The sequence below is a fragment of the Pleurodeles waltl genome, chromosome 2_1, assembly GCF_031143425.1.
Source record: "Pleurodeles waltl isolate 20211129_DDA chromosome 2_1, aPleWal1.hap1.20221129, whole genome shotgun sequence".
Taxonomy (NCBI): Eukaryota; Metazoa; Chordata; class Amphibia; order Caudata; family Salamandridae; genus Pleurodeles; species Pleurodeles waltl.
Window position 1 is genome coordinate 166,013,404 of NC_090438.1, and position 26,065 is coordinate 166,039,468.

Here is a 26,065-nt window from a genome sequence, read left to right on the forward strand (position 1 = left end):
GTTAGCATTCTCTTCAATTAAAATACATCTCACAGCAATATCTGCCTATCTGCAGATTACACATTCAACATCGCTTTTTAGAATCCCAGTCATCAAAGCATTCATGGAGGGACTAAAAAGAATCATACCCCCAAAAACACCACCAGTACCTTCGTGGAACCTTAATATTGTATTAACACGACTCATGGGACCACCATTCAAACCCATGCACTCTTGTGAAATGCAATACTTAACTTGGAAAGTAGCCTTTCTAATAGCTATCACATCACTTAGAAGAGTAAGTGAGATACAAGCATTTACTATACAAGAACCCTTTATACAAATACATAAACATAAAGTGGTTCTCTGTACAAATCCCTACCAAAGGTCATATCGCCATTCCACCTAAACCAAACAGTGGAACTCCCAGTCTTCTTTCCACAACCAGACTCAGTAGCCTAAAGAGCCTTACATACATTAGACATTAAGAGAGCACTAATGTATTACATTGACAGAACAAAACAATTTCGTAAAACAAAACAATTGTTCGTAGCCTTCCAAAAACCTCATGCAGGTAATCCTATATCCAAACAAGGCATTGCCAGATGGATAGTTAAATGTATTAAAACTTGCTATATTAAAGCAAAAAGAGATCTACCTATTACACCAAGAGCGCATTCCACTAGGAAAAAAGGTGCCACAATAGCTTTTCTGGGGAATATACCTGTGACAGAAATTTGTAAGGCAGCCACCTGGTCTACGCCTCATACATTCACGAATCATTACTGTGTAGATGTGTTAACACAACAAGCCACAGTAGGACAGGCTGTATTGAGAACATTATTTCAGACAACTTCAACTCCTACAGGCTAAGCCACCGCTTTTTGGGGAGATTACTGTTTATTAGTCCATCCAAAAAACTGATGGATTAAACCCAGATCTGTGACTGGGGGTGAATGTTTGATTTGGTCTACATTCCGTCCATCAACTTTTATTTTTGCATTTGTCACCCTAAGTGGGAAGGGTATGCCCAGACGTGGGTCCCGTGCTCACTATGCCACCAGATTCAAGCTAGCCTGGCTGAAGAGGGGTGATACCCCGAAACCAGTCCCAGGATGCTTGTTTCTGGTCCAGGGAGGACCTGGCCTGGCAGTTCGGGCTGGACTGTTCCCATGGGGAACAGGGTCAAGACTGATTTGCATATGGATGGGTCCAATCTGGAATGGCATGGTGAGCAAAAAAACTGATGGATGAAACCTAGATCTGTGACTGTGGGTGAATGTTTGATTTGGTCTACATTCCGTCCATCAACTGTTATTTTTGTATTAGTCCATGCACAGCATGTGTATCTGCAGCTACACATGCCACCGAACGGAAAATGTCACTTACCCAGTGTACACCTGTTCGTGGCATGAGACGCTGCAGATTCACATGCGCCCTCCCACCTCCCCAGGAGCCTGTAGCCGTTGTTAGTTGAGTAAGAATTGTAAATTTGTAAATAAATATTATTTTAAGACACATTATGTACATACATACCTACTCCATTGCATGGGCACATCTAGTATACTCTCAACTCCTACCTCAGCGGGGAAAACAATCTAAGATGGAGTCGACGCCCATGCGCAATGGAGCCGAAAGGGAGGAGTCCCTCAGTCTCGTGACTCGAAAAGACTTCTTCGAAGAAAAACAACTTGTAACACTCCGAGCCCAACACTAGATGGCAGGATAATGCATAGCATGTGAATCTGCAGCGTCTCATGCCACGAACAGGTGTACACTGGGTAAGTGACATTTTCCATATACATATATATATATATATGTTCGATGGCATGTGTAGCTGCAGATACACATGCTGTGCACAGTCCGCCATCTGGTGTTGGGCTCGGAGTGTTACAAGTTGTTTTTCTTCGAAGAAGTCTTTTCGAGTCACGAGACCGAGGGACTCCTCCCATTTCGAGTCCATTGCGCATGGGCGTCGACTCCATCTTAGGTTGTATTTTTTCCGCCATCGGGTTCGGACGTGTTCCTTTTCGCTCCGTGTTTTGGGTCGGAAAGTTAGTTAGAATCTCGGAAAAAAACGTCGGTATTGTTTGCGTTCGGTATCGGGTTAGTTAGAACAAATCGACACCGAATTCTGAAGAGCTCCGGTGGCCCTTTGGGTTTTTTTTGATCCCCCGTCGGGGCCTGGTCGGCCCGGCCACGCGCGACTTCAAGGCTCATGGAACGGACCCCATTCCGCTTCTGCCCAAAATGCCATGACAAGTATCCGTATACGGATCACCATCTGGTCTGTAACTTGTGCTTGTCCCCCGAGCACAAGGAGGATACTTGTGAAGCCTGTCGAGCGTTTCGGTCGAGGAAGACGCTGAGAGACCGAAGAGCCAGGAGACTACAAATGGCGTCCACGCCGACAGGTCAAGATCGTTTCGAGGAGAAAGAAGAAGCTTTCTCCATCCGCGAGTCGGATTCTGAAGAACTCGACGCCGAAGAAACACACCAAACCGTGAGTAAGACGTCAAAAATCAAGACTCACGAGAAGTCCACAAAAGCCCAGGGGACGCCACCGCCAACAGGCCATGGCTTAACCCGAAAACTAGGTGACCGTTCCAAGGCACCGAAAAAGGGCATGCTGGTGTCGAAGTCATCTGACTCCGGTCGAGATACCGCCACACAGCAACCTCGGAGCCGAGACAGCGGCTCCGAGAAACTTCGGCACAGAGACAGCGGCACCATAGAATTTCGGCACCGAGACACCACTCCGATAACAAAAAAGGTTTCTTCGGAGCCTAAAAAGACTTCCGAAAAGGTTTCAGTTCCGAAACAGCCAGCCTCGGAGCCGAAAACTAGTTCCTATACAGAGGAACAAGGATTAACCTCCCAATTACACAGATTTGGAGAGGAGCTTCAAGCTGTAGAGCCTGACTACACGCAAAGAAGGCTTCATATTCATGAGGACACAGGGAAGATAACCACTCTTCCCCCAATCAAAATAAAAAGGAAACTTGCCTTTCAACAAAAGGACAAGCAACCACAAGCAAAGGTGGCAAGGAAAACAACCCCACCACCGTCTCCACCACCATCAATACATGCATCACCAGCAACAACTCCACCACTGATGCACTCACCAGCTCATACCACAATGAGTCAGGATGATCCCGATGCATGGGACCTCTACGATGCTCCAGTGTCTGACAATAGCCCAGACTCTTATCCTACAAAACCGTCACCACCTGAGGACAGTACATCCTATACACAGGTGGTCGCAAGGGCAGCCGAGTTTCACAATGTCTCCTTACATTCGGAACCAATTGAGGATGACTTTCTCTTTAACACCCTATCCTCCACCCATAGCCAGTATCAATGCCTTCCCATGCTCCCAGGAATGCTAAGACATTCAAAACAAATTTTTCAGGATCCAGTTAAAGGCAGAGCCATCACTCCAAGGGTGGAGAAAAAATATAAGCCACCGCCCACAGATCCAATATATATTACAACACAACTAACACCAGACTCAGTAGTTGTGGGGGCAGCTCGTAAGAGAGCCAACTCTCATACCTCAGGCGACGCAACACCTCCAGACAAGGAGAGCCGCAAATTTGATGCTGCGGGAAAAAGGGTTGCAGCACAAGCAGCAAATCAGTGGCGTATTGCCAATTCACAAGCACTTTTGGCAAGATACGACAGGGCTCACTGGGATGAAATGCAACATTTCATCGAACACTTACCCAAGGAGTTCCAAAAAAGAGCGCAACAGGTGGTGGAAGAGGGACAAAGTATCTCAAATAATCAGATACGGTCTTCCATGGATGCAGCAGATACAGCTGCAAGGACAATAAACACTGCAGTCACGATACGAAGGCACGCATGGCTGCGCACTTCTGGGTTCAAACCGGAAATCCAGCAGGCTGTGCTCAATATGCCGTTTAATGAACAGCAATTGTTTGGGCTGGAGGTAGACACTGCCATCGAAAAACTCAAAAAGGACACCGATACAGCCAAAGCCATGGGCGCACTCTACTCCCCGCAGAGCAGAGGCACATTTCGGAAAACACCTTTTAGGGGAGGGTTTTGAGGTCAACCCACAGAAACCACAACCTCACAAACAAGGCCTACCTACCAGGGTCAATATTAAAGGGGAGGTTTTCGGGGGCAATTTAGAGGGGGCCAATTCCCAAAAAATAGAGGGAAATTCCAAGGCCCCAAAACCCCTCAAAATAAGCAGTGACTCACAAGTCACACACCCCCATCACATAACACCTCTGGGGGGAAGACTAAGCCAATTTTACAAACTTTGGGAGGAAATAACAACAGACACTTGGGTCTTAGCAATTATCCAGCATGGTTATTGCATAGAATTTCGCCAATTCCCTCCAAACGTCCCACCGAAAACACACTATGTCAAAACAACATATAGATCTTCTAGGACTAGAAGTTCAAGCATTGCTACAAAAGGACGCAATAGAATTGGTTCCAATTCAACAGAAAAACACAGGAGTTTACTCACTGTACTTTCTAATACCCAAAAAGGACAAAACTCTGAGACCAATACTAGATCTCAGAACACTAAATACCTACATCAAATCAGACCACTTTCACATGGTCACGTTACAAGACGTAATCCCACTGCTCAAACAGCAAGATTACATGACAACATTAGATCTAAAAGATGCGTATTTCCATATACCAATACATCCTTCACACAGGAAATACCTAAGGTTCGTATTCCAAGGAATACATTACCAATTCAAAGTGTTGCCATTCGGAATAACAACTGCGCCAAGAGTTTTTACAAAATGCCTGGCAGTAGTAGCTGCACATATCAGAAGGCAGCAAATACATGTGTTCCCGTACTTAGACGACTGGTTAATCAAAACCAACACGCTAAGACAATGTTCACAGCACACAAACTACGTCATACAGACACTTCACAGGCTAGGTTTCTCGATCAACTACGCGAAGTCACACCTTTTGCCGTGTCAAACACAGCAATACTTAGGAGCGACAATCAACACAGCAAAAGGGATTGCCACTCCAAGTCCACAAAGGGTTCAAACATTTCACAAGGTAATACAGGCCATGTATCCAACACAAAAGATACAAGTCAAAATGGTAATGAAACTCCTAGGCATGATGTCTTCATGCATAGCCATTGTCCCAAACGCAAGATTGCACATGCGGCCCTTACAACAGTGCCTAGCATCACAATGGTCACAAGCACAGGGTCAACTTCTAGATCTGGTTTTGATAGACCGCCAAACATACATCTCGCTTCTATGGTGGAACAGTACAAATTTAAACAGAGGGCGGCCTTTCCAAGACCCAGTGCCACAATACGTCATAACGACGGATGCTTCCATGACAGGGTGGGGAGCACACCTCAATCAACACAGCATCCAAGAACAATGGGACATACATCAGAGGCAGTTTCACATAAATCACTTAGAACTGTTAGCAGTATTTCTAGCGCTGAAAGCATTTCAACCCATAATAACCCAAAAATACATTCTTGTCAAAACAGACAACATGACAACAATGTATTATCTAAACAAACAAGGAGGGACACACTCAACACAGTTGTGCCTCCTAACACAAAAAATATGGCATTGGGCGATTCACAACCACATTCGCCTAATAGCACAATTTATTCCAGGGATTCAGAACCAGTTGGCAGACAATCTCTCTCGAGATCACCAACAAACCCACGAATGGGAAATTCACCCCCAAATACTAAACAATTACTTTCAAATTTGGGGAACACCTCAAATAGATCTATTTGCAACAAAAGAAAACTCAAAATGCCAAAACTTCGCATCCAGGTACCCACAAGATCAATCCCAAGGCAATGCTCTATGGATGAACTGGTCAGGGATATTTGCGTACGCTTTTCTCCCTCTCCTTCCATATCTAGTAAACAGGTTGAGTCAAAAAAACTCAAACTCATACTAATAGCACCAACATGAGCAAGGCAACCTTGGTACACAACACTACTAGACCTTTCAGTAGTACCTCATGTCAAACTACCCAACAGACCAGATCTGTTAACACAACACAAACAACAGATCCGACATCCAAATCCAGCATCGTTGAATCTAGCAATTTGGCTCCTGAAATCCTAGAATTCGGGCACTTAGACCTCACACAGGAATGTATGGAGGTCATAAAACAAGCTAGAAAACCTACCACTAGACACTGCTATGCAAATAAGTGGAAAAGATTTGTTTATTACTGCCATAATAATCAAATTCAACCTTTACACGCATCTGCAAAAGAAATAGTAGGATACTTACTACATTTGCAAAAATCTAACCTAGCTTTCTCTTCCATTAAAATACATCTTACGTCAATTTCAGCTTACCTACAAATAATGCACTCAATTTCATTGTTTAGGATACCAGTCATAAAGGCGTTTTTGGAAGACCTAAAGAGAATTATACCACCAAGAACACCACCAGTTCCTTCATGGAACCTCAACATTGTCCTAACACGACTCATGGGTCCACCTTTTGAGCCCATGCACTCTTGTGAAATGCAATACTTAACGTGGAAAGTCGCATTTTTAATTGCCATCACATCTCTAAGAAGAGTGAGTGAGATTCAAGCATTTACCATTCAAGAACCATTTATTCAAATACACAAAAATAAAGTTGTTCTACGGACCAATCCTAAATTTTTACCTAAAGTAATCTCACCGTTCCACCTAAATCAAACGGTAGAATTACCAGTGTTCTTCCCACAACCAGATTCGGTAGCCGAAAGAGCACTACATACATTAGACATCAAAAGAGCACTAATGTACTACATTGACAGAACAAAACTAATTCGAAAGACAAAACAATTATTTATCGCCTTTCAAAAACCTCATACAGGAAATCCAATTTCAAAACAAGGCATTGCTAGTTGGATAGTTAAGTGCATTCAAACCTGCTATCTTAAAGCTAAAAGAGAACTGCCTATTACACCAAAGGCACACTCAACCAGAAAGAAAGGTGCTACCATGGCCTTTCTAGGAAATATTCCAATGAACGAAATATGTAAGGCAGCAACATGGTCTACGCCTCATACATTTACCAAGCACTACTGTGTAGATGTGCTAACTGCACAACAAGCAACAGTAGGTCAAGCTGTATTAAGAACATTATTTCAAACTACTTCAACTCCTACAGGCTGAACCACCGCTTTTGGGGAGATAACTGCTTACTAGTCTATGCACAGCATGTGTATCTGCAGCTACACATGCCATCGAACGGAAAATGTCACTTACCCAGTGTACATCTGTTCGTGGCGTTAGTCGCTGCAGATTCACATGCGCCCACCCGCCTCCCCGGGAGCCTGTAGCCGTTTAGAAGTAGATCTTAAACATTTGTACATTTGTAAATATATTACTTAAAACTTTATTATGTACATACGCACTCACTCCATTGCATGGGCACTATTACTAGCATACACAACTCCTACCTCACCCTCTGCGGGCAAAACAATCTAAGATGGAGTCGACACCCATGCGCAATGGACTCGAAATGGGAGGAGTCCCTCGGTCTCGTGACTCGAAAAGACTTCTTCGAAGAAAAACAACTTGTAACACTCCGAGCCCAACACCAGATGGCGGACTGTGCACAGCATGTGAATCTGCAGCGACTAATGCCACAAACAGATGTACACTGGGTAAGTGACATTTTCCAAATATAAGATTCTGACATCTAGTGTTGGGCTCGGAGTGTTACAAGTTGTTTTCCTTCGAAGGGTCACAGGATTGAGTGGTGACTCCTCTTCGGTTCCATTGCGCATGGTCATTGCCTCTATTGTTAGATTGTTTTCTTTCCACCGTCGGGTTTGTACGTGTTCTCTCGCTCCGAGATTTCGATTCGGAAAACTTTAGAAACAAAAAAAAGCCTTCCTTTTTGTCGGTTTTGTATCAGTCTCATTATTCATCTAACATCGAAACAGCAGTACCGTCTGGAAAATAACTTTGTTTGCTCTTCAGGGCGTGCGCGCCTAACTCGGGCCTATTCAGGCCAACCGTGTGGAGAGCCTCGTGGATCGGACTCAATTCCGATTCTGCCCTCGGTGCCACGCTAAGTATCCATACACAGATCTACATCTAGTTTGCAACCTCTGCCTTTCTCCAGACCATCGAGAGGAAAACTGCGAGGCCTGTTGATCATTCCGATCTAAAAAGACTCTTAGAGACCGAAGAGCAAGAAGGTTGGAAATGGCGTCGAAGAGCGGAGTACATTTCAACATTACAGAAGATGAAAAATGCAAACAGCAGTCTATCCGAGACACAGAGTCGGAGCAGGAGTCCAAGGAAGACAGACCCATCACAGCCAGCCAGCATGGGAGTATGTCCGCCCCTGCATCCCCACATAAAAAACCACAGAAGGCCTTGAGTACACCACTGCCGAAAGGCCATGGTTCGTCCCAAAAAAAGACGATCGTTGACTGACCCTCGGGTTCGGCACTGAAAAAGGCCACGCCTCCGACGACTTTGGAGTCGACAAAAACTATTAAAAGCTCCATGTCAGACTCTGATCAGGAGAGCAGAACATTTTATGCTGCAGGAAAGAGAGTTGTGTAGCATGCAGCAAACCAATGGAGGATAGGCAATTCCCAGGCACTACTAGCTCGTTACGATAGAGCCTATTGGGATGAGATGCAGGGTATCATACAGCATCTCCGAAAAGAGCACCAGAAGAGGGCGCAACTGGTTGTAGAGGAAGGGAAAGCTATTAGTAACAACCAAATATGGTCTGCCCTTGATGCAGCTGATACCGCTGCAAGGAGTGTGAACACAGCAGTCACTATTCGTAGACATGCATGGCTGCGCTCCTGTGGTTTTAAACCAGAAATACAACAGGCTGTGTTAAACATGCCCTTTGATAAGAAACATCTTTTTGGGCCAGAGGTAGACACAACAATAGAAAAACTACAATAAGACTCAGACACAGGCAAGGCAGTGGGTGCACTCTATTCTACACCATATAGAGTGTCATTTCATAAGCCTCAGTTTCAAGGAGGTTTCAGACCACAACCCTCAGAGGCATCAGCTTCCCAAGCAAAACCAACTTACCAAACCCAGTACCAGCGAGGTGGGTTTAGAAAGACAATTAGAGGACAATACTCTAGAAATAGAGGTAAGTTCCAAACCTCTAAACAGCCTGCAACACAACCAAAACAATGACTTCGTCCACTTCCTTCCACTCCGCAAATCTCCTGGAGAGGGAAGACTACAGCAGTTCCACATACATTGGTAAAATATCACCACAGGCAACTGGGTGTTAGCAATTATCCACAGTGGTTATTATCTAGAATTGATAAACATTCCTCCAAATATTCCACCAAGGTATCACAAGTTAACCCCAGAACATACAGATCTGTTACAACAAGAGGTTCAATCTCTACTACTCAAACTAGAAGTAGAGTTACTTCCACAGTCTCAACTAGGAATAGGAGTTTATTCACTATACTTTCTAATTCCCAAGAAAGATGGCACTCTCAGGCCAATATTAGACCTCAGGCCACTAAATTTCTACATCCTATCATAACATGTCCACATTTTTACTCTGCAAGATGTTATCCCACTGCTACAAAAACAATATTTTATGACAGCCTTGGACCTCAAAGATGCATATTTCCACATACCCATCCATCCAGCTAACAGAAAATACCTCACATTTGTGATACAAGGAAAACACTACAAATTCAAAGTGTTACCTTTCGGCATAACAGCTCCAAGGGTATTCACAAAGTGCTTAGCAGTAGTAGTAGCCTACCTAAGAAGACAACATATCCATGTCTTTCCATAGCTAGATGATTGGCTAATAAAATCAAGCAATCATACACAATGCCAAAATCATACACGTTATGCAATAGAAACCCTGCACACCCTAGGTTTTTCTATAAACTATCAAATGTCACACCTTCAACCAGCACAAGTACAACCGTATTTAGGTGCTATCCTAAATACTCAACTAGCTCTAGTGTATCCAAATACACAAAGGATACAAGCTTTTCAAAATCTAATTCCACGTATACAACCAAATCAATAATACACTGTAAGATTTGTCATGAAAATCCTAGGAATGATGGCATCTTGCATGGCAATAGTTCCACACGCAAGATGAAACATGAGGCCCTTACAACAGTGCCTTGCACAACAATGGTCACAGGCACACGGTCAACTTCAAGATCTAGTGTTGATAGACCGCCAAGCACATATGTCCCTTCAGTGGTGGAATCACAGCAATTTAATCAAAGGGCGGTCGTTTCAAGACCCTGTGCCTCAAACCATAATTGCAACAGATGCATCAATGATTGGTTGGGGAGCTCACCCAAACAATCACAATATTCAAGGGCAATGGGATGTCAAACAGAAACAGCTACACATGAACCACTTAGAGTTATTAGCTGTGTTTCTTTCCCTCAAAGCCTTTCAACCTCTTCTCACACAGAAGAATGTTCTTATAAAAACAAACAACATGACAACCATATATGATCTCAACGAACAGGGATGGACACATTCATCCGAACTGTCACTTCTAGCCCAGAAAAATTGGAACTGGGCAATTCACAATCAAATTCATCTATTAGCGCAGTACATTCCAGGGATAGACAATCAGTTGTCCGATATCCTCAGAAGAAATCACCAACAAACACACGAATGGGAGATTCATCCTCAAGTACTTCAAAAGTACTTTCAAAAGTAGGGGACACCAAAAATAGATCTATTCGCAACAAGCGAAAACACAAAATGCCAAAACTTTGCATCCAGACACCCACATCCCCTATCCAAGGGCAATGCTCTATGGATCAACTGGTCAGGGATATTTGCTTATACTTTTCCCCCTCTCCTTCCATTTCTGGTCAACAAGTTACATCACACTTCACTCAACATGATACTCATAGCACCAACATGGGCACGTCCACCATGGTACACAACACTACTAGATCTGTCTGTAGAACCGCACTCCAAACTCCCACGTAGAGCAGATCTGTTAACACAAAACAGAGGTCAAATCAGACACCCAAACCCCAGTGCTCTCAATCTAGCGATTTGGCTCCTGAAGTCATAGAATTTGGATATTTAAAACTCCCATCAGAATGTATGGAAGTTACTAAACAAGCAAGAAAACCCACTACTAGACAGTGCTACGCAAACAAATGGAAAAGATTTGTATATTATTGTCATACTAAAAACATAGATCCTCTTACAGCATCAATAAAATACATTGTATGCTATTTACTTCATTTGCAAAAATTAAATGTACATTTTCCTCAATAAAAATACACCTTACTGCAATATCTGCATAATTACAAACTATTCAACATAGCTGTTTATTTAGAGTTCCTGTCATTAAAGCTTTCATGGAAGGCTTAAAACGCATCATTCCACCAAGAACACCACCAGCTCCATCTTGGAATCTAAATATAGTGCTTACAAGACTTATGGGACCACCGTTTGAACCCATGCACTCTTGCCAAATTCAATTTCTAACATGGAAATTTGCCTTCCTAGTGACAATTACTTCTTAAAGAAGAGTAAGTGAAATAAAAGCGTTTACTCTTGAGGAACCTTTCTTCCAAGTACACAAAGTTTTACTAAGAAGAAATTCAACATTTCTACCAAAAGTAGTATCACCTTTTCATATCAATCAAACAGTGGAACTGCCAGTCTTCTTTCCACAGCCAGATTATGTGGCAGAAAGAGCTCTACAAACATTAGACCTCAAAAGAGCTCTAATGTGCTACATAAACGGAACTAAACAATTTAGAAAGACAAAACAATTTTTTGTAGCTTTTCAACAACCACATACAGACAATCCTATATCAAAACAAGGTTTAGCAAGATGGATTGTAAGGTGCATACAAACATGCTATATCAAAGCAAAAAGACAACTTGTAATCACCCCTAAAGCACATTCTACACGAAAGAAAGGTGCAACTATGGCTTTTTTAGGAAACATACTAATGGCTGAAATATGTAAAGCAGCTACATGGTCAACACCTCATACATTTACTAAGCACTACTGTGTGGATGTATTATCACAACAACAAGCCACAGTAGGACAAGCTGTTCTAAGAACATTATTTCAAACAACTTCAACTCCTACAGGTTAGCCACCGCTATTTTGGGAGGACAAACTGCTTGGTAGTTTATGCATAGCATGTGTATCTGCAGCTACACATGCCATCGAACGGAAAATGTCACTTACCCAGTGTACATCTGTTCGTGGCATGTTGTGCTACAGATTCACATGCACCCTCCATCCTCCCCAGAACCCTGTAGTCGTTTAAGTTAACACATTTGTACATATGTATATACATTTACATTTGCATGGACATCTCTTTTTTCACTTATATACTCTAGCACTCCTTCCTTTACCATCTGCGGGAAAACAGTCTAATAATGGCGTCGATGACCATGCGCAATGGAACCGAATAGCAGGAGTCACTCGATCCCATGACTCTAAAAGACTTCTTCGAAGAAAAACAACTTGTAAAACTCACAGCCCAACACTAGATGTCGGAATCGATATGCATGGCATGTGAATCTGCAGCACAACATGCCACAAACAGATGTACACTGGGTAAGTGAAATTTTCCATATATATGTTTGATGGCATGTGTAGCTGCAGATACACATGCTGTGCGTTATTCCGCCATCTGGTGTTGGGCTTGGAGTGTTACAAGTTGTTTTTCTTAGAAGAAGTATTTTCAGAGTCACGGGATCGAGTGACTCATACTCTCGGTCATACTGCGCATGTCGCAGTCATACTGCGCATACTCTCGGTCATACTGCTTTTTGTCGAAAGTGGTCACTCCTTTTTACCTTGGCTAAAGCATCAGGCTGCCAACATTTTTCACTGTCTCATCCTTCGAAGGAGGAGGGTTCATTGTGTAGACCCAAAAAGAGACCTCTCTTTTTACACTGATTGCACCAAAGAACACCGGGTGGACGATCAGCCCTTAATTGGGTTTGCTGGAGTTAACTAAGGCAAGGGGGGGTTTGCCGAAACACACCATTTCTCAATGGATTGTGCATCACAATTTGTTATACACTGACTAAGAAGCAGGTTCCTGAGTGCTTGGCAAGCCTATTCAACCATAGCCAAGTCTGATACCTTTGCAATAGCGTGCGGGTTACCTCTGTTATAGAGCAGCGTAAGTTGTCATGTGAGCACAAGTCCACATGTTCACAGGGCACTATTGCTTGAACAATCAAGTCTGTCGTGACATCTGTTTTGCCAGCTTGATCCTCCTGGACTTCCTGGTTTGAGCCTGTTCACAGGCCTGCCTCCAGGGATGTATTGCTTGCGTATCCATTCTGATTAGAGGAATCTGTGGTTAGAAGTCTATGTGAGAAGAAGTTACTTACCTTAGGTAACGCTTTTTCTGGTAGAGACTCTGACTGCAGATTGTCTTGTAAAATAGAATGTTAGAAGAAGATTCACAGCTTTGTGAAGTACTTGTGATAGGCTAGGAAGGATATCTCCATTGGGTTGATACTTGTGCCTAGATCTTTCTCATGACTTTAGTTCATACTCTTTGTCTGATGGAGCAGAATGGGAGGAAATCAAAATGTCATCAGCAATTAGGAGTGGCGCTTATATGCTCCTCCTCTTACTTCCTGAGCCGTACAGAGCCAAAGCGGACCTGCATGGGCAACCTGATGGTGAGTGGGAGCACTGCTGAGAAATTTTGTGATCAAGTCCGGCACCTCAGGAGTATATTACGGTGAGCAATCTGCAGTTGTTCTCCACCAAAAAGAAAGTAAGCTGGTCGTTCTTCCAGAACACTAACCCCAAACAAAGAAACCTGATCTCCTGGTAAGGGAGATGGGAATTATTTGGTGCATTAACTCTTTACTGTTTTTCTTGAGGGACGGATGGTTAGCGTAGTTACCAACATTGAATAAATATTCAAAACAAAACCAAGAGGCCCAGAACTTAGTAACGGATAAGTATGTTTTTAACACCTGTTTTGGGCCTTTGTAAGCAAACTGACAGTCAATAATATTTTACTAAATGGAGATTGGTGTCTGTTGTGTACCAGCACTGTTAGAATTACTGCATTTAAGCAAACTTTATATGAACATTTAAATAACTGTTTTGAAAATAGTTATAGTTGCTAGCCTTTGTTTTTTACTTTCTTTTTTCAGAACAAAAACGCAGAAAACTCGATACCCATTCTTCTCCATCACATTCCTCAACAGTAAAGGTTAGTATAGCCTGAGGAAGGCAGCGCCCTGTTATGCTCACCTGTGTGGAATGCCAGTGTCCGTCTTCCTTCAAGTTTGGTGCCAACTTCACTGGAGTGGCTGGAGGTTTTTATCGCAGTAGAAAAATCATCCCTGTTCTTTATTTTGGACTATTTTTTATTCAATATTTTTATGGAAAAAATATACATGTAAATTTAAATATGTATATTTATATAAATATATATTTATTTATGCAAAGCTTCAAGGACCTAGCTCGATTTTTTTTTTGTATATTATTTTTGAGTTGAAAAAGGAAAGCAAAGTATTAAAAGTTCCAGAAGTGCCTCGAGTTTTTAAAAAATAATTTTTGGAGTGCAACGTTACCTACTATTAAGTAAAACATTCCGGCAGAATGAATATCTATACATATTTTTTAACACTTTGAAGAAGATAGATACTGCTGAAGATGTCCTCGCTGATGCCAGAAAAAAACAAGATACCTCTGAATTCATCAAGCAGCTTGAAGATCGTTATACTGATGTGTGCCTTCCTGGAAGGAATCCTGAAAGAAGCTCCCGCTAACAGTGTCCTCGGTGATCAATTCTCCTGTAGTTGTATATATTCAGTGAGCATGCAGCTTTCATTTAATCTGCCCTGCAAAATGTATTTCACTGTGTGCTCACCACATTGAGATCTGCAATCTGATCAAACCAGATGTGGCCGCTGTCAGTCTACCAGCCAATCAAGAATATCCACTGGAGCTGAAGCACCAGCAAATCGTATGTGTAGCCTACAATGAAGACTCAGGGTAGCCATTCCTTGCTCCATATTTTGTTTTGTTTCTAAGGCAGCTAAGTTCATGGAATCTTTGAATTTGCAGTACGTTGAGCGTTTCAAACTGTAAGTGTTTTAGTACTTCTTGAGCACTATGGTGCCTCATCCGTCATGTGCTGTTTAGCTTTCAGCAGCTCCCAAACTCATTTTAAAATTGATAATTTTATGTCAGTTGAGATAGTTGTTTCCTTTCCTCGTGAGGGGACTTAATATAATAAAGATAAGGGATATGTATTAGACCTGTTTTTCTTTTCAATTTCAACTTGTGGCTGAGAAGTTAAGACTTTTTACTGTTTTTAACTCGATTCGCTTTCACAGTTTTAGGGCTGGTTAGTATACAATATTAGGTGTCATATTTTCCCTGTCAGTGGCAATGACCAAAACTTTAGATTTAACAAATCATATTGTTTTACATGAATAGTGTATAGTTGCTTGGATCAATAGCCACTGTCTTCTTTGTTTATTAGGGTATTGCCGTTATTTTAAAAAATTTAAATAAAGTATATTTGTTATTGTGAACGTAAGGTACAATTATGTGGTAATACTGTTTTCCTGTGCCTACATGAAAGGTGAATACCAAAAAAGCTTTGGTAATAGAACTTATTTTTCATGCATTACTTGTTGAAATCAGTGATCTCTGAAATCAGGTGGTCATGGCAAGCTTGAGAAACTGATTTCAGAGACTCTGTTGTGGGGAAGAATTAAGTCTTTAAAATATTGCATCAGCTCCTTTGCTAGTGTAAAGAATGGAAAAAGAGTTACTGTGCTTATCCATTAATGGAAATCTCTTAAGTGGCCATATGTTTTTTTAAATAGTTTTGATTAGTGTCTAATCAGTCATTGACACCTCAGTTTAGGAAGACTGATGGAACTACCACAAATAAAAAATGTTCACTTCCAATATGTCATTATCTTCAACCGAGTGGCAGTATGTTGTTTGGCCTTTTTCACATTTCCCCAAATGTATGGAAACCATGTAGATGCACTGAGTCAGGTGTGCCTTTCCCCAGCAGAGGGAGACACCCATATGCAATCACCTGAGATCCAAGCATAGAAACGTTTTGATTGTTATTTATCGATACAACTGTCCACGAGTGCATAAGTGAGCTATAAAGTTAACATAAAATAAGAGACCAAAGTTTATAATATAGATTAAATCAGCAAACAAAAAAAGTTTCAAGACTTCCGATAAGAGAAACACCGAAGGGTAGCGTTTCAAGACAGTTTGAGATAGGCATGTGGGTGAAGTAGAATAATCAGTGAAGAAGTGTAATGATAAAATGTCCTTTAGTCTGCAGGTGTGGAAGTGGAATAATTATCTAAATGTTGAGTTGGGATGACTTAAGGCTTTTTTTTCCGGAAAACGTTGATGTTTTAGGCATCTCAGATGCTCAGGTTGATATTTCTGTATCCATGGATCGAAAGTGAATCTAACGCAGTTAACTAAGATTTAGATCAGTCGGATTTCAGGCAGAGTAATTCTCTAGCTCCTGAGACACTTGGCGCTTCATGTTGGACTGGAAATATACTGATTAATGATCTCTCAAACTTGAACTTAACTTCTCTCTCCAGTGGTAGCCAGTGAAGCTTTCTTAATTCTGGATTTATGTTGTACAATTCATTGGTTTTACAGTTTTATCTATTGATGGTTATGTACTTCACGCTGTTTGTACCCTGAATAATGCAGCAAATAGAATGTACTAAAGCTAGAATATGTATGGTGAATCTTTTATATCTGAATAGTGGAGAGCATATTTTGCCACATGACATTCACTTTTGTTTGATTCATTTTACACTTTCAGAAAAATTACAGTGAAGAGACAGTAAGTAGTATTCAATGCCAAGCTATAACAAATAGCTAACAGACAATGGACACATAGCGACAATAAAATGAAGCCAGTTTGAAGATTTGTAGTAAATTGTGTCCCATTAATAAGTAGTAAAACCACAGTAGGCTTAACAAGAATAAGGCAGAGAAAGGTCTTACTAATGAGGTTATGGTGGTAAATGAAACACACAACTGATATGCAGATTCTACATTTTCTTAAATTTAAAAGATGATTAAGAAAAAGAAGTATTAATACGTAATGGTACACCTATTAAAGTGATATTGTTGCTCTTTACAGCAAAGAAATATTGGCAATACCCTAAGTAATGAAGAAAGCCTGGCCATGGAGTTTAACTTTTATCTATTTGCAGTCTATAGCACTTCCCTGTAATGTCAGCTTGATAAATCATCTTTATGCATATTCATGTATACTTATCTGTAACATGTTTGAGAATGTAATATTAATGTAGGAATTACAGTAGTATTCCACTTCTGAGTTAGGGTAGTGTGGCTTTTTCTTAACTCTTTCTGCAGTACATAGTTAAAAGCATCAGTACATGGTCTACTACTGCATCTCATCTTCTGTTCATGCCAGATTGCTTTTAAATCCCCCCCCAAAAAACAAAGTGGCTATTATAAGAGTTGGTTGCAGGAGAGGAACTGCCACTGAGGTAGTATTCCCTCAGACATGAGGGTGTGTGTGTCTGCGTGTGCGCATATATATATTTGGTGTGTATTTACTACTTTAAGGTTTCCCTTTATGTACATGTCTCTGTGTGCGTTTGTGTGCATATATATATATATATATATATATATATATATATATATATATATATATATATATATATATAAAAAATCTATGAAAAACAGTAGAGAGAACTCTGGGTAGTTCCCAAGTTTAGGTGGAGAAGCAGTTCCAGTAAGGAACACCCTGTAACACCAACAAGACTCTAGATTTGCTCACCTCAAATGTCGGTTTTTCTAGCAGAGTTTTTAAGCATAGGATTGGTACAGTGCCATCCACACCCAGCTAGAAAGTGACACTCTTATGCCATTTGTACAGCAAAATCTGTAAGCATAGGATTGGCCCAGTTTTGCATAATGTATGCATCACTCTAACCCTCAATTTTGATATATATATCTTTATCCAGTTGAAAATGCCACACTCCAGGGAACTCACGTTACTGCAGTTTTATTACAAAGGGCAACACACGCTGCCAAACCCACGCTTCTCAACAAGTCTTGCTCACGATACCATGAGCAAGACTTGTTGAAATGCTTTGGTTTATGGCAGCATGTGTTGTCCTTTGTAATAAAAGTTCAGTAATGTGAGCTCCCTGGAGTGCGGCATTTCAGTTGGACAAAGAAGTATTACGAAGGCATGGTCCAGCTCCGATGCCAGCACCAGGGATTTGGGTGCGGCAAGTTGGAGCACATTATGATGAAAAAAATATATATTTATCTCTCCACAGGCAAAGGGTCACAATCACAGCACACTGCTGCTGGTGCAGATGTTTGGGGATTGACCACTTACCCCACAATGAATTGATAACCAAAAAGATGACGCTGCACTCCCAGAAACTTTTGTTTACAAATTATTTAACGACTATTGACATCCGTATTGTGCCAAACACCACCACTGACACGTTTTGATAATCTAAGTCTTGTTCATTGCAGTTCATGGTAAATGAGTTCTCACTCTTGATTGGTCATGTTGTACTTTTCATCCAAAACATGGCATTATGGGAGTTGCTGTCCAGTATACATTCAGGAATAGCATAACCTTTGCAATATATCACCATCAAACATATATATTTATATATGTTTGGTGATATATTGCACTGAATGTATACTGAACAACAACTCCCATAGATATATCTATAGATATATCCATAGATAGATAGATAGATAGAATGATAGATAGATAGAATGATAGATAGATAGATAGATAGATAGATAGATAGATAGATAGATAGACATACAATAGAGACTTTTAGCTGCAGATTCCTTACCTTTGAATTCCCTGGCGTCAGCTTCGAATCCGGAATCTTTTTTGCTGAGCAATACCCTGAGCGTGCATCATCGGATCGACGTGCGTCACGTGGCTTCGGCAGTGTTGTTGGAGCCGTCTGTGACATCACGGTCACCTATAAAGGCTCTACCCCAGCGTGTGTATGTCAGTTCTGTTCCTTCCGCGCCGGTTAGGTGCCCAGGTGTCCAGCATCAAGCTACCGTGTGCCTTTTTCGGCAAGCCTTTTTCAACCATTTTGTCGAAGATTTTTCCATGTTTGTGCAAGGAAATGTCATCTATGAAGTCTTGGTTTAAGCCGTGTGGTGCCTGCCATCGCGCCATGTCTGTGACTGCCCCCCCACCAAGTATGTCTCTGCTGCCTCCACAGGGACTACGACTCGAAGTCATGCTCCGAAGGCCAAGCCATGGCCCCATGGTCTTTGAAAGAGCGGTCTCTTAAGCTCATGGAGGCCGGGCTGTCGACTTCGGTCAGCGCGACTCCTCAGAGGTCCTATCCTGCTCATCGGTACCGTTGGGGACCCTAGGATCCGATATCTGATCCAGACCAGTGGCTGTTCCATACAGTCGGCCTCCTCTGGCGCCAGGTCAAATGTTGACGCTCCCCCTACCACCGGCGCCCACTGGTGGTGGGAGCCCGATCCTCATTCCAGATGAGCCGGAACGACATCCCACAACTCTGACAGCGCCGATTTGGCCCAGTTCTGTGCCAGAGGCTTATTTTGATTAGCCAGGCACAGGTGAGGACCCTTTAGAATATAGATTAGAGGAGCAGGACTGGTATGAGGAACTAGGGAAAGCCAGCGGACTGGATACTGTTATGCTCTCACCTCCTTCTGTGGCTATGGAGGAGGGAGAATCATAAGCCATGGTGGTGCGTAGAGCGGCTGAGGTCTTGGACCTGGAGTTGCCTACGGTGACTGTCAGGACTAACATCCTGACAGAGGTGCTTCAGCTGGGGGTTGCTACGTCGGAGCCGATGTCCTGATGGGGACATGGTCCAAACCCAGCACAGGGTCTCCTCTAAATAGGACAATGGACCCCACCATCAACAAGCTCCTACCGACCCTAGTTTCCTCACCGAACACCCCACCCCTGAGAGCTTGGTGGTCCAAGCCTCCACTTCCCATGGTTCCTTCCCTAACGCTCCTCCAGATAGGGAATCCAAGAGGCTGGACCAACTTGGGAAGAAGATTTTTTTCTTCCTCCAGCCTGGCATTGAGTTCCGTAAACACCTCATGCCTATTGGGCCATTTTTCCCATACTTTATGGGACACAGTGGCACAGGTGCTGGCCCAGGTCCTGGAGGGCGTACAGGACACTCACCCAGGCTGTCAATGCTGGAAGAGATGCAGCCAAGTTTACCATTTGATGTGGTTTGGACACAACTGACTCGCTGGGCAGGGCGATTTCCTCGACAGTGGCCCTTCATCGCCACGCCTGGCTGTGTACCACTGGCTTTGGGGGGGGGGGGGGTGTCCAGGCAGATATGATGGCCACCTGCTTTTACGGCTCATGCCTTTTTGGAGAGAAGGCAGACTTGGCGCTTAAGCGGTTCAAGGACTCTTGAGCCATGGCCAGATCCTTGGGCCTCTCGGCGCTCGCTCGCCGGCAGTCTGCCCATTGCCCTTTTTGAGGCTTTGGGAGGGGAGCCACGCCAACCACAGGTGAGCCACCGTCCTCCAGCTTCACAGCATCCAGTGCGAGGACAAGGTTGTGGTACCTTCAGACCCAGAGGGACTAGCCAGAGATTGGCCACCAACCAGCCCCCCTCTTCCACAATGCCCAGGCCCATCTAGTATGGTTCTGCAAGACCATATTCATCCAGTTGGAGGGAGGATTCGATTTCATCTCCCTCACTGGCAGTCCATAATATCGGACAAATGGGTCTTGCAGATCATAGAGAAGGGCTATTCCCTCCCCTTCAAGTCTTTTCTTCACTCTATCTCTCCATTGAAATAACAGCTGATAGAGGATCATTTAATCTTGCTCCACGAAGAAGTTACGGCTCTCTTGGCCAAAAAAAGAACAAGGGCCTTCGCCCTATCTTGGATTTAACAGATGTCAATCTCTTCCTTAACAAGGAGAAATTCAAGATGCTCACTCTTGCTCAGGTCTTGTCTGCTCTAGACCAAGGAGACTGGATGGTAGCGTTGGACTACTCTCACCCCCAGCGATTCCAGGATATTCAGGTTATGATACGATGTTTCGCCCTCTATCCTGCATTTCGGTGAGACAGACTCTGAGGCTGTTGGGATTCATGGCTACCTGCATCCTGTTAGTCAAACATGCCAGATGGCATATGAGGGTTCTCTAATGGGACCTGAAGTTCCAGTGGGCACAGCATCAGGGAAATCTCACCAACATGGTTCAGATCTTAGAGGGAACTGCAAAAGATCTGCAGTGGTGGTTAGTGAACTGTGATTGGGTCAGAGGCATACTCCTCTCCCTTCCCCAGCCAGATCGTACAGAAGTGACGAATGGTCACTTCTGGGATGGGGGCGACCATCTGGGAGCGACGGAGATCAGAGGCTTCTGGTCTCCGGTGGAATCCAGACTCCATATCAACTTGCTGGAGCTCCTGGCGATCCGACTGGTATTGAAAGCATTTCTTTCTGTTGTGAAAGGGAACATAATTCAGGTGTTCACAGACAACACCATCGCAATGTGGTACTGCAACAAATAGGGTGGTGTGGGGTCGTGGGCCCTTTGTCAAGAGGCTCTGCATCTCTGGACATGGCCGGAACAGCAGGGCATAACCCTGGTGGTTGAATATCTGGCAGGTTCTATGTTAGCCAGGGTGGACGAACTCAGCCGTCAGTGCCTAGCGGGTCACGAATAATATCTTGATCCGGAGGTGGCACAAGGACTCTTTCAACAGTGGGGAGAGCCTTGGTTAGATCTGTTCGCCTCTGCAGAGAACGCCCAGTGTCAGCAGTATTGCACGTTGGAATTTCCAAGGCGGCGATCACTCTGCGACGCTTTTCATCGCGAGTGGAGTTCAGGCCTCCTGTACGCTTTTCTGCCCGCACCACTCCTGCCCAGAGTTTTCAAGAAGATTAGGAACGATCGGGCCCAAGTCATCCTAGTGGCTCCGGATTGGGCAAGGAGAGTCTGGTATCCTGAGCTTCTCAAAATGAGCATCAATCCTTCAATCAGGATTCCCCTTCAGGAGGATCTTCTGTCGCAGCAGCAGGGGAGGATTCTCCACCCGAACCGGTCAACTCTTCACCTTCATGCATCATGCATAGAGATTGAGCAGCGGCCTTCCTCCCTATGTCTGTAAAGTTATTTTGGCAGCCAGGCGTCCCTCCACTAAAACGGTATGTCTGCTGCTGGAAACGCTTTGTATATTATTGTACAGAAAGGTCTATTGATCCTCTTTCTGCTATTCTTCTCTTCATACCTTCCCTTGCCCAGCAGGGTTCTGCTGTGGGGATTCTCGAGGGCTATCTTTCTGCCTTATCGGCTACCTGATCAGCCTTCTCTGTTTAAATCCCCTATTGTACATAGATTTCTCCAAGGGCTTGAACATATGATTTCCCCTACGCCAGTGGGTCTTAAATCTGGTCCTCACATTTCTGATGTGTGCTCCCTTCAAGCCTTTGCACAGCTGTCCCCGCCAGCTGCTCACCATCAAGAAAGCCTTATTAGTGACAATAACATCTGCCAGGAGGGTGAGTGAGATGCAAGCTCTATCATCAAACCTACTGCATCTCAGTATCTATCCAGACAAGGTGGTTCTGAGACCTCATGCCTCTTTCCTCCCCATGGTGGGGACCCCATTTCATCTGGGTCAGAACATCACCCTGCTCACCTTCTTTGCTCCACCGCATCCCTCTAAGGAAGAGGAGGAGCGACTCCACCGACTGGACTCAAAAAGAGCATTGTCGTTCTACTTTGACCGCACAAAAGTTCCAGGTGGATGACCAACTCTTTGTGTGGTACGTTGGAGCAAAGAAGGGTCGGTGTAGGAAGTTGGCTCTGTATTTTCTGTCTCAAAGTGAGAGAGAGTGTGCACAGAGTCCAAGGGTTTCCCTTAGAGGTTGATAGTGGCAAAATTAGATCATTCCAATGCTCTATTTTGTGGTAGTGTGGTCGAGCAGTAGGCTTATCAGAGGGTAGTTTTAAGCATTTGTTGTACGCACACAGGCAATAAATGAGGAACACACACTCAAAGACTTACTCCACGCCAATAGGTTTCTGTATAGAAAAATATATTTTCTTCGTTTATTTTAAGAACCACAAGATTCGAGTTTGAGGTAAGTACATGAATTGCAAGGTACTTCACACGGGTAAGTATAGAACTTTGATTTAAAACAGTAGTACACACAGTTTTGGTTAAAATGGCAAATAGCTATTTTAACAGTGGACACAGTGCAACACTCAGCAGTTCCTGGGGGAGGTAAGTAAACGTTAGTTTCTCAGGTAAGTAAAGCACTTACACAGTCAGTCTCCTGGGCATAGGCAGCCCACGTTTAGGGATTCAAGGCAACCCCAAAGCCATAGCACCAGCAACACAGGGCTGGTCAGTTGCAGAGGTCAAACGAAGACCTAAAACACATAGGCGCCTACGGAGAACAGGGGTGCTCAGGTTCCAGTCTAGCAGGTAAGTACCTGCGTCCTCGAGGAGCAGACCAGGGGGGTTTTGTAGAGCACTGGGTGGGGAGGGAGGAGGGAAACACACATAAGCACACAATACACACCCTCAGCGGCACAGGGGTGGCCAGGGGCAGTGTGCAAAGTAGGTGTCTGGTTTTGCGTTGAAAGCAATGGAGGGACCCGGTTTTCACTCTGGTGATGCAGGCAGGGCACAGGGGGGCTTCTCGGGCCAGCCACCGACTGGGCTAGGATGAGGGCCGCCTGCTGGTCACTCCTGAACTGGTAGGTGGTTCCTCTCGGTCCTGGGGGCTGCGGGTGCAGTGCTTGTTCCAGGCATGGGTTCTTTTGTTACCAGACAGTCGCGATCAGGGGAAGACTCTGGATCCTCTCTGCAAGCGTCGCCGTGGGGGTGCAGGGAGGTCGACTCAGCGTGTCCACATTGTTGGAGTCGCCTGGGAGTCCTCTCTGCAGTGCTGGTTTCTCCAAACTCAAGCCAGGGGCGTTCGGTGCAGAGAGTGAAGACTAATGAATCTGGTGGGAAGTGAGTCTCTTTAAAGATGCACTTTTGTTGCTGTTTCTGGATAGAGCTGCTGTCCTCTGAGGTTCTTGGTCCTTTAGCTGCAGGTCAGTCCTCTGAGTCCTCAGAGGTCGCTGGTCCCGCTGGGTGCGTCGCTGTGTAGGTTTTTTGAGTCTGGAGACAGGCCGGTAGGGCTTGGGGCCAAGTCAGTTGTCGTCTCTGTGGGGCTTTCAGGTCAGCAGTCATTCTTCTTTCTTCAAGTTGCAGGAATCTGATTTACTGGGTTCTGGGCCGCCCCTAAATACTTAATTTAAGGATGTGTTTAGGTCTTGGGGTCAGTAGCCAGTGGCTACTGCCCTGGAGGGTGGCTACACCCTCTTTGTGCCTCATTCCTGAGGGGAAAAAGCACATCCCTACTCCTATTGGGGGAATCCTCCAAAACAAAGATGGAGGATTGCTTAAGGCAGGGGTCACCTCAGCTCAGGACACCTTAGGGGCTGTCCTGACTGGTGGGTGACTCCTCCTTGTTTTTCTCATTATCTCCTCCGGACTTGCCGCCAAAAGTGGGGGCTGTGTCCGAAGGGGCGGGCATCTCCACTAGCTGGTACATCCTGGGGCGCTGTAACAACAGGCATGAGCCTTTGAGGCTCACCACCAGGTGTCACATTTCCTGCAGGGGGAGGTGAGAGGCACCTCCACCCAGTGCAGGTGTTGTGACAAAGGCACTCACCCCATGTGGCCAGAAACTAGTCTGGTTGTGGCAGGCTGGCAGGAACTGGTCAGCCTAACACTAGGAATTGGACAGGTATATAGGGGTATCTCTAAGATGCCCTCTGTGTGCATTTTTCAATACATCCCACTCTGGCATCAGTGTGCATTTATTGTGCTGAGAAGTTTGATACCAAACTTCCCAGATTTCAGTGTAGCCATTATGAACTGTGGAGTTCGTAATTGACAGACTCCCAGACCATATACTCTTTATGTCTACCCTGAACTTACAAAGTCTAAGGTTTGGCTTAGACACTGTAGGGACATAGTTCTCATGCAACTACACCCTCACCTGTGGTATAGTGCACCCTGCCTTAGGACTGTACGGCCTGATAGAGGGGTGAATTACCTATTCCACAAGCAGTGTGAGGTTGGCATGGCACTCTGAGGGGAGTGCCATGTTGGTTTAGTCATTTTCTCCCCACCAGCACACACAAGCTGTGAGGCAGTGTGCATGTGCTGAGTGAGGGGCCCCCAGGGTGCTGCAGCCCTTAGAGACCTTCCCTGGCAACAGGGTCCTTGGTACCAGGGGTGCCAGTTACAAGGGACTTTTCTGTGTGCCAGGGCTGTGCCAATTGTGGGAACAAAGTTACAGTTTAGGGGAAGAACACTGGTGCTGGGGCCTGGTTAGCAGGGTCCCAGCACACTTTCAATCATAACTGGCATCAACAAATGGCAAAACGTTAGGGGGTAACCATGCCAAAGGAGGCATTTCCCTACAGTCGGGCAGTGCAGAAGTAAACCCTTTCTCGCTGGGTTCTCTGCGTCCAGATAGTTCGCATTGGCCAGGAAGCAGCCTCCTGAGGACTCATTCTGCCAGGGGCAAAGCTGCTACCACTGCATTAGCTCAAGGTGTTCCAGTCCTAGAGATTTGTCAGACGGCAACGTGGGCATCTTTGCACACGTTTGCAAAGCATTACTGCCTGGACAGTCTGGTATGAAGAGACGGGCACTTTGCCCGTTCAGTCCTACAGGACGTCTTAGTGTAAGTAAGGTTATGGCTTGGGTATCTATTAAAACGTGAGGAATCTGTAGCTAGAAGTCTCTCAGATGAAAAAGTTACTTAATTCGATAACGCATTATCTGGTAGAGAATAATCTATCTAATTGCAGATTCCTTACACTCACCCATGCCTCCTTGCTCTGTGGCTATATCTAGTAGGGTTTGGGTTTATCCCGTTCAGGGCCCTAGTTTTGCACAGACAAAATGTCGGTTCTATTCAAAACTCTGCGTTTTTGGCGTGGAAGTGTTGTCGATAAAATAACTGACTTAAGCGCGCCGGGGTGGTGCCTTTATAGGCAACCATGACGTCAC

General features: G+C 44.2%; 1 protein-coding gene across 2 annotated transcripts in view; it reads left to right on the plus strand.

Moving 5' to 3' along the window:
* The window catches only part of THOC2 (THO complex subunit 2), a 900,323-nt gene that overhangs the window by 780,055 nt on the left and 94,203 nt on the right, over window positions 1–26,065 (plus strand). For both annotated transcript variants that reach the window (XM_069211944.1, XM_069211952.1), the window contains exon 32: window positions 14,135–14,193. In XM_069211944.1, coding sequence (XP_069068045.1) covers window positions 14,135–14,193 — 59 coding nt within the window. The remainder of the gene's footprint in view (window positions 1–14,134; window positions 14,194–26,065) is intronic.